The sequence below is a fragment of the Cajanus cajan genome, chromosome 3, assembly GCF_000230855.2.
Source record: "Cajanus cajan strain Asha chromosome 3, NIPB_CcT2T_4, whole genome shotgun sequence".
NCBI classification, from domain to species: domain Eukaryota; kingdom Viridiplantae; phylum Streptophyta; class Magnoliopsida; order Fabales; family Fabaceae; genus Cajanus; species Cajanus cajan.
The window spans coordinates 68066066-68076217 of record NC_138519.1 but is presented as its reverse complement, the minus strand read 5'-3'; the positions used below and the strand labels follow the sequence as shown (position 1 = coordinate 68076217).

Here is a 10152-nt window from a genome sequence, read left to right as displayed (position 1 = left end):
TCCAACATATATGAAATTCGCATCTCATCCTCATTCCTATCACGTACTTGCAAAAAAATTAATTAAATCTTTTTTCAAAAAAATATTAAAAAATTCAACATAGAATATCAATTAAAAAATTGTATTAATTAAAATTTATTTTAAATAAATTTAAAAATAGAGTAAGAATAACATAAATGATAAGTAAGTTCTAAAAAACATAAATTAAGTTTTTAAAAATTTAAAGTGAGAATGAATATGGGATGGATATGTATATATCCATCATCGTCCCCGATTCAATTAATTGAGTATTACATGTACTTATGTCAATCAAACCGAATATTACTTGTCAACCTTGAGATGGGTTTGGACATTATTCACAAGTACAAATTTATTTGTCATCCCTAATTGTCAATTTTGCAGATCCAAAAATCATATTAATTTGATTCAAGAGTGATAATATATATATATATATATATATATATATATGAGGAAGGATTCGTTTATTCCACCATACTTACTTCATCAAATAACTCATGTTTTACATCAAATTTTAATTATTCAATCGTTAATTTAAATGTTTTTAATGTATAGATAAGTCTGCAAATTTTAAAAAAAATGAAAATTGTTTGATACTTTATTGAATGGTTGGATTGCTAATATTTGATATATACATTAAGAACTTTAAATTTGATCCTTAAAATTAGATTAACATATAAAATACTTCTATGATTATATGTCAATTTGAATTAATGAAACAAAATATCAAATAATTTTAAAAAATTTTAAAACTTTACCAACTTGATCTATACATTAAAAACTTTAAATCAAATGGTTCAATTGATAAAATTTGATGTACAATATATGTTATTGAATAAAATAAGTCTAAGTGGACTTATTCCTAAAATAAGCAAATATCTCCCGTCTTATATATATATATATATATATATATATATATATATATATATATATATATATATATATATATATATATATATATATATATCAACCTTTTAATACTTATTTTATTTTTTCTACAAATATTTAATTTTATAGTAATGAAAAGTAAGAATATTCCATAATTTAAATAACTACTTATATATTTTATTCAAAATATTTAATTTTATTGTGAAGTGGGAGCAATTGTCCCACTATTTTTATTAATCATTTGTAAAATTAATATTATATGTATTTTCACAAATCTTTCAAGAGGAAATTACATTGTTTTATAAATAAATCCTTATTTCCACTAATTTTTCAAGTTGTTATAGATAAAGTTGTTTTAATTCAATTTAATAACTAAAGATTGTCTCAAAAAAAAAGTTAAAAAAAACTACCATGCCATCATTATTAAATCTAAGGATAGAAAAGATAAATGAGAAATTAAGAAATATTTTATTATATATATATATATATATTAATGTAATTTTTTTTTTACAAATACTTAATTTTACTGTGAAGTATTATGTATTATTAGTTTCTTCAAATAAAACAAAAAAAAACATAATCAACATGACTAATATAATACATCAGATTTCATAAGCTCATAAAATTAAAATAAAGGAAAATACAAAAATTGAACAAAAACTAAGCTTCTAAAATATTTAAATCTATATGTTAAGAAATAATTGTTTCCATAAATTCAATTACCAATCCAATTATAATTGATTTGATTCATATTTAAAATATTAAAAAAAATAAAATAAAATGCTCAAACTAATCTGAACTAATTTAATTGATTTAATTTAAATTGTCAAGTTCCTGAGAAATCTTTTCCAGAGCACACTACTCAAAACTGGCAAATTTGCAAAAATAATAATGTCAAATATGCGCTCTCCCAATCAGTTATCTTACAGGCTATACTTGTAATAGGAAAACAAGATACTTCCATCTACCTAAAAGATTCAAAATTGGAAAATTTAGGAAAGATAATGTACAGCTAATCAACAATATCAGCTCTTGAATCTGATGCTTCTGCTGATAGCTGCATTAATTCCAGAGGATTCCCCACCATAAGGAGCAGTGGGCCTCTTGATACTCTGAACCTGCCCCTTCCGATTCTTAACAGCTTTTTGATGCTTGAGCTGCACATTGTGATAGCGAGAAAAAGACAAATGTCAGACAAGAAACACACCAGTTAACCAATAAAATTTGAGGAGTTTGTAACCTTAAAGAATAAATGCTTCCAGTCAAACAAAGTACCTTGTAATTCTTTCTGGGATTCTTTTTTGCCTTATTGCGATTTCGAGTTAGTCCCCTGTTCTTCTCCATCTACAGTATATTGGTAACAAAGTCAAAACTTGCAATTTTGTAAGAAATGAACAATTCAATTAATAAACATAGTAGATTGAGTAAGAACCTGAGAAGAAATTAGGCGCTTTCCTTCTACAGTCTCTGGCAATGAGGAGACTGATGTATTCCTGTAAAAGCAAAACAATCTTTATTACAAAATTGAAGACGGTGGCAGCAATAAAATTGAAATAGCTAAGGAAAATTACAACATAATATATCCTGAAACAGTTACAGAAGAGCCAAAAGGGTAAAAAACTTCACCTCGAGTAAGTCTCAGCTTTTGCTGCAAGTTTTGCAGCTCGCAGTTGTTCCACTTGTTTGTAAAATTCATTTTCTGAGTCCCCACTTCCAGCACCATCTTCATTGGTAACCTCATTAGGTCCAAGATCACCCATTTGATCATCATTACCATTATTATCACCATCATCATCATCATCATCCTCGGTCGTAATTCCAGCACCAGCCAACACCCGAAGCTCATGTTTCCTTCTTCTTTCACCAATATCATCTCTCTTTGGTAAATCATCGTCACCAGAAACCACCTTAATCCAAAATAGGGACCAGTTAGATGTTTCAAAAGCAGATGATGTAAAAAGTGAAAAAAATTTAATCCTACAAACAATGGAAATATTTCCTTTTTACATCATGAATAGCACAAACTGCAGATACTGTACAACCTTCAACACAAACAATGAACTAAATTTGGCAGTAGGATAGGTTATAGTTCAGTGATCAATCTAATTTATTATGATATTCTAATTAATAGTTATTAGCTAAAATAACACAAAATAGTCACGATGTAAATATACGTAATATCTCTGAATATGAAAGAAGACTTTTGGGCTTGCTGTAGTATTATTAATTATGAATATAGCAAACAGATTAATTCAAAACAGAACTTTTTGATCTTGTTCAGATTGTAGATATAACTTTATTTCCATGCTAATATATGGAGAGAACTTTAAAATGACTCTTTTTGGCTTCCCAAAATATACCTCCACCTAGTGTAGTAGAGAGAATATCCAGAGGTATGGTTAGAGGTGCTAAAGGTGGGGGGATCCATCCTGATTATATTTTTTCCGTAATCCATACAAAAAGTCAGGGGTTTAACCCAAACATGGTTAAACCAACATACATTGTAGCTTACAATTTGCACGTCACTGAATATGAATTGCAAATGAAATTAAAAATCAGAATTCATCATGCAAAACTCTCATGTTTAGTACCTTGGGTTTCTTCAAGTTAGCACTAAGGAACTGTGAAACTTTTTTGGAGCCAGAACCATTACTCAATCTAACTTCCCCGTTGGCATCCAGAGTATCATCATTAAAATCATCATATGTTTCAAGCTGTCTGTAAAATTTGCAAGTGGCTAATAAGCTCCAACATGCTTGAAACAAGTAATGTAAATGATATATGAATATAGCTATACCCATTAACTGGTCTTGTACGCTTTACTGCATTACTAGGCTTTGGAGCAATGGAGCTGTAAAGACCCTTTTTTTTCAGTTTTTCCTCAAGGGAAGCTCTAACTTTTAGCATTTCCAGACTCTGTGCACCAATGTGATCCTTCTGCAATGTTAAGGTTTATTTCGATCAAATTAATAGCATTTTGCAGAAACAAAAATAAATAAAATAAAAAGGCAACACTTATTATATTAATAATATTATAATTAAAGAAAAATACAAAACATCATATGCCATTATCTATAATTCACCTGATGTTTAACTTTTCTCGTTTTCTGTACACCATCCTTTGAGGATTCCAATTTTTGCATCTCAACTTCCTTGTTAAGCTGCAGCAATACATAAAGAATGTTGACCGTTGAGGACAATTTTTTAAGGTTATCATTTGGAAGACGGATAAATAAAGGCCAAGATTAAGGAGTGATGATTACCACTGTTTCTTCCGTTGATTTGGAGGAGACAAAAGGCTGCTCTTGGTTTTTAGTGATAGAATCAGTTGTCATTGGAGCACTCTCATTATCTGACTTCACTATTGTTTCTAACTCATTACTTCCTTTAAGAATGTCCTCAAGTTGAACAGGAAGTTTTGTGTCAAGTTGTTTTATCTGTTGAGAGGCACCCATTAGAAAATTGGAAACTAGATCCTCATGTTAGCTAGTTTGAAAATAACAAGACCTGATCCAATAATTTCTTTATCTCTTCAAGGCGGGCTATTACGGGATGATCATGGACTGGCTGACCTTCAGACTTGAGGAGAAAGTAGAACGTTATAGCTTGGCAATAGGACAACAAAATAAGCTGCTTCAACTCAAAATAACGCACTTCTCCTTCCATAACTATTTCTCCCTTTTTAACCTTCACACAAAAGATAAAAATAATTATAAGGCAATATACTGCATTCATACATGGGGGGAGGCGGGATAATTACCAAAAACAAGAAAAAGATAGTCTATACTAAGAAAAGAAGAGTGTATACCACAGATATTATATTAATGCCATAACATAATACCAAGAGGCAGATCTAAAAACATTTCAAACAAAAAAGTAGTTACATTATAATGATACAGCAGTATAATTCCTAAAACAGCGGCCCAGTATCTCAATAAAAAGAATAAAATCAAAAGAACCCAAGGCTAAAAATTAAAAATGAAACAGAAAATGAAAGAAATGAATGACATATGCAACCACAGAAAAGCCTCTCTAGATATATTATTGATAGATATAAATTGACTGACTCTTCTAAAGAAAATAAGTATTTTCTATTTATACAAGTCAAACTCTTTTTACATGGTTTTCATGGCTATGGATCCAGGGGGAAAGAAAGGCCACAAGAGGAAAAACCTTGCTTAAAAATGGATTAATTTCACATTCGAGATGTCTGTGTGTCTCATTAAGTTCTGACAACCAACCAACTAATTCTGGAGCAGACCTGCAAGGAGAAGATAGCCACTGGTCAAGAAGCATAGAAAAATGGTAATATTCACATAGATATGTTTAATACAAATATATCAGAATATCTTATACTGTTTTAATTAATTGGTATATGGAAGAAATTAAGTAAAAGAGAACTATGGGTTGAAAAGGAAGAGTGTAGGTTAGGCCAATAACTTCAATAAAGGGGATTGACTGCTGATCCAATTCTGTTAGGATTCTGAATCCTACTTTAAAACATGCCCTTAGCATTAGGATCACCTTGCAAAATGGTTTCTTTTTTACAACATTTCAAAACTTCCACTCCAAGGGAAAAACTCATGCTAACTGGTTATACATCAGAATCATATTATAAAAACAAAAATCCTACCATTCAAATTTCAAAAGTAATTTTCCTCAAAGCAATGGCACTGAAGATTAAAAAATTGTTTTGCTGAATACTTAAATGTACTTTTAAGAGTGACATTAACTAAATTTGACTGTGGGAACTACAAGTGTAAGATCATCAAAGCAATAGCTCATATTCCTATTGATTTCCTCAAGTTTCCCTTTTTCAATTATTACCCTCAACTTGCAAGACTTTTTTCCAATAAAGCATGACCAACACTAGATTTCCTTTCTTTCCTTCTTTTTCTTTCTCAGGCAATTTCATTTGTTAATTTTTCTTTACCAATGCTGTTTTGGGTTAGCATACTTTTCTACTGAGGTCCTCAATCTTTTGAGTATATTGATACTTTCTTTTCTATTCTCCAAAGTTTTCAGAAGGTAATTTTGACTTGTCACCCTAGACTAAAGACTTCTCCAACAGAGCACAAACAAACACTGGATTCCCTCCCTTTCTTTTTTTGAAATGAAATTTACTTCAGTGCATTCTGTTTTTTTTAGTTGTGGATTAGCAATCCATAATTTCCACTCTTCAAATAATTTTTTTTATCTCAAGTTTACTTATAGTTAGGAAACATCAATTAATTTGTCAGATGTCATAGGTTCAATGCCTGAAAGGGTAACATCATAATCTATAACTCAAATCATAATCAATAGGCTGAAAGACAAAGCAACATCCTGACCTGTATAAAACATTCATTTGCTCCTCCTTTGACAAAGCATTCAGTTCATCAACACTAAAAATTACATCTCTATCAAGTGACTTTATTGCTTTGTTTCCTTTATCTGACGTATCCTGTAAAGATATAAAAGCTTATTACTGCAAGTTTTTTTGACAGATACAATACCTCTACACCTCAATCATATGCCTTCACAATATGTTGAATTTCCCTATCCTTCCTCTGTTATACTTTTCCTCTAGTGACATGGAAATTGACTAATGTTAGGTAACAAAACAATCAGATAATCAGCAGCACTCACCTTCAAAGTCAATTTCTCATTATCTTTGTCTTCACTTATATCCACAAGGTCATAGTCTTCCATTGTTAAAGACTTTGCTTTCTCCCGTTGTATTTGTAATGCCAATTCTTCCTCTTCTTTTGGGGCCTCATCATCACTTGATTGTATCTTAAACCAAAGGTTCACAGTTACTCAACAGAAACAATGCATCAGAAAACAAAGTATAAAAGTTAGATCACGGATCTACCAGGAGAACATCTACATAACAATGGTTTAAATGTTACATATGGCAACAACTTTTTTGTTTGTACATGCATTGCTCAAATACTCACCTCAAAATTACGATTCTCAGCACCATGTGAGAATTTTTTCCCACCCAAAGTAAGTCTATAATCTTCCTCATCTTCATCATCATCATCATCATGCATTTCATCATCACCTCCACCAAACTTTGCACGTAAATATTTCTTTTGCCTAATCACTAAGCACATCATACACAGATTTAGTGAAATTAGACCTCTTAAATAAATTACACTACAAAACTTGCACAAGTAACAAAGGGATATAGCAAGAACTTTTTTCATAAGCCCAAACTATAAATACATACTTAATAACCAAGAATTATAACAAACACAGCAAAAATGCAGAATGTCAAATATGAATTGACTAAAATTGAGCACCAAGATAACATAATTGTGCCTTTTATTTTATAAGTTATCCTCAAAATTCAAATTTTCTCTGATTTAACCATGTTTCAAACTGACCATAAGACTATATAAAAACATTTAATAAAAACTGTGGTATGTACAATAATAATACATATATACACACACTTGCAAATTTGTAATATTCTAGTTTATATTTCAAAAACAAGTTAAAGATTAATAATAACCTTGAATATGTTTAATGTCAATTGCAAAAAGTTGAATAACCTCTAAATTAATGGAACATTGTGACATGATGGAACATTTGACATTCAAGGTTAAAAAATACCACTATACATATCCTTTCAAGAAGGGGAGCAAAGTACAGAGAAGAGGCATGCATTGTGACTCAGTATCATGGCCCAGCTGCAGTTTCTTTAGCTACAGCACTAGAGTAGAAATGACATATTTGCATAAAAATGATATATGAACTTTGTCTCGAGTATAAGCCCGAACATCCATCACTATCAAATTTAATGGAGTACTTTGAAGATTGAAAAATATATGTATATCAAACATAAAACATCATACTTACTCTTTGCCAAATCGTCATTCCCATCATCATCTTCATCATAGTCGTCATCCTCATCATCCTCGTCTTCATCATCATCATCATCATCATCTTCATCTTCATCAACATCCTTTGACCAATATTTGAAAGAACAATAAATGAGACAAAAACATACAAATGAAATACAATTTGTCATCAGCTGTCCTATTCTAATTATTAACCAGACAAATTAAACATAAAAAATTCGATATGCCATGCTTCATTGAGTCTAATATAAAAAGGTTTCATATAATTTAAGAAAAACAGTTTATAGTGCCCAAACCTTAACATCGAAAATAGGGAGCTCCTCATCTTCATCTGATACTTCAGCATCATCATTTATGTCAAGGGGGACAATGTCCCTCTGCTTATGAACTGCCAAGCCAAATCATCATGCATAAGATTCAGCAACAAGCATGCCAGAATCACGAGAATTAGAACAATAACAAATAAAAGTGCTGGTCACAGTAAAATAAATAATAAGAAGAAGAAGAAGAAAATAAGTAATACTCGAAAAAAATAAATAAAATAAAAAAAAGTTACAGGTATCAATCTCGTCGTCCATGTCGTCACTCGAATAGGCATCACGGTCGTATCGAGAACTTGTTTTAGAGTTTTTGACATCTTTCTTCTGATAGCTTCTACTACCTCCTTTCTTCCCCATCCTATGAGTTCGTTCTGTTCTTCACCGCCAAACCCTAGAACTACACTTTCGTCTTTTCGGTCACAACAGAGCGCCAAAAGTGAAAAGCTCTACAAACCTGAGGTTGAAGAAGACGAAGTACAATAGAGGCCAGGCCCAAAAGAAGAAGCCCAAGAGAAGAACCGCCAAGTAGTATACAATCTCTACCTACAATGGGCCAACTATTGTCTCAGAGATTGGGCTTCACGTACAATAAAAAAAAAATTATTAAAAAAATATTTATTTTTTATTATTATTATTTTTCTTTTTCTTTATCACATTTCCAAATATATTTTTATTTTCAATAATTAGTATTTTAACATATGTATTATACATACTAAGTATTATCATATATAAACAAGAGTTATAATAAATTTTATATATATATATATATATATATATATATATATTATGTTTCAGTATAATATTATATTAATTTAAAGTTTATATAAAAAAATATTTTTAAATATGTAAAATTATATTTTAAATTTATGATAATTAATTTATATTATAAGATAATTTTAATTATTAACAATTTATTTTAAAATATCATAAATTATTTTAAACATAAATATAATTAATATAAATTGAAATAAATAAAAAAGTTAAAAAAATTTCAAAAACCTTTTTTCACTAAGAAAAAATACTTAAAAATGTTATCGTTAAAAATAAATTTCTAATAATATTTTCATGCAAGATAAACGTTTGTATTTAATGTATAAAAGAGTGGATGATGTATTTATCATTTTGTAGCATTCTTGAGTGAGATTATACTCATGTAATCTTTATTAAAAAAAAGTGTCCTCAAATTTGAATTCTAAAAATCTATTTACATATTTTGGGATTTAAGTTTCTAAAAGTGTACTTGGTAATAATATTTATGATAGATAAACTCTTTTTGAAAATATTTTTTTATGTTCCAAGGAAAACTCAAATTAAAATTGTTGCATACAATATTTTATGGGTCAAGTACATATCTATAATAATATAATTTTATATTTATACAATATTTAATAGATAATTTCTTCGATACTCCGTCATATTTAACATGTTTTGGTACAATCAGTTCAATTTATGTCATGTCATATTTTACATTTAAATACTAATATTATCAATTCAAACTCTATTATTATTATTTTTGCAAGTTTATGGAGGGTGACACGAGGAGGTAGAGAATGGAGTGTTTGAAGATGATGAACAATGGACATGAGAATGAGTTGAGCGGTGGGTTAGGGGCCACACTCAGGAATTACCAACAAGAGTTTGAGTGTGACTCGAAAGCGAAGCGTGTGGGATTTGTCAAAAAGGTAGAAGGTGAGAAAATTTTGTGTTTACTTAAATAAAATAAATATATTAAAAAGGTTTACACAACATCATTAATTGACATAAATTTACTTTATTGATCTATGTAAGAGAAGATACTAAAACCATTTAGTTTTTAAAAGTACCATAGTAACTATGTTTAATATTAATATTATGTTTTTCATATTACGACATGGATGACTTGCTAAAACTTATAATATTTGCATCATAAAATGCGTTAATGAATTTTTCTTCTTCAATATATTTCTTTGTAGTGATCTATTTTATTTTATAATAATATATAACACATTATATACTATGGAAAATGAAAAATAAACCATTATTTTTTTTTATGTACATGGTCTACTTGTATCCCAAAATTAAAATAACCATTAGTTTAA

General features: G+C 29.2%; 1 protein-coding gene across 1 annotated transcript; it reads right to left on the bottom strand.

Annotated features, from left to right (window-relative positions):
- Nucleotides 1-1687: 1687 nt before the first annotated feature.
- On the bottom strand, nucleotides 1688-8524 carry EMB2777 (Sas10/U3 ribonucleoprotein (Utp) family protein). The gene is made up of 16 exons (XM_020377222.3): nucleotides 8311-8524; nucleotides 8051-8142; nucleotides 7753-7858; nucleotides 6846-6994; nucleotides 6535-6681; nucleotides 6237-6349; nucleotides 5080-5167; nucleotides 4414-4593; nucleotides 4170-4343; nucleotides 3990-4067; nucleotides 3704-3843; nucleotides 3498-3624; nucleotides 2533-2813; nucleotides 2339-2399; nucleotides 2182-2250; nucleotides 1688-2063 (listed from the first exon to the last, which is right to left on the bottom strand). Exons 1-16 carry the CDS (start codon nucleotides 8429-8431, stop codon nucleotides 1932-1934), a joined length of 2058 nt encoding a protein of 685 aa, XP_020232811.1. The 5' UTR covers nucleotides 8432-8524; the 3' UTR covers nucleotides 1688-1931.
- Nucleotides 8525-10152: the final 1628 nt, after the last annotated feature.

Bases quoted from the DNA above. Each gene is read 5' to 3' on its own strand.
- EMB2777 (XM_020377222.3), bottom strand. From the start codon at position 8,431: ATGGGGAAGAAAGGAGGTAGTAGAAGCTATCAGAAGAAAGATGTCAAA. The intron at 4,594-5,079 runs GTTTTTCCTCTT...TTTTGTGTGAAG, and splicing joins TTAATCCATTTTTAAGCAAG to GTTAAAAAGGGAGAAATAGT. The intron at 2,814-3,497 runs GTACTAAACATG...TTTTGGATTAAG, and splicing joins CTAACTTGAAGAAACCCAAG to GTGGTTTCTGGTGACGATGA.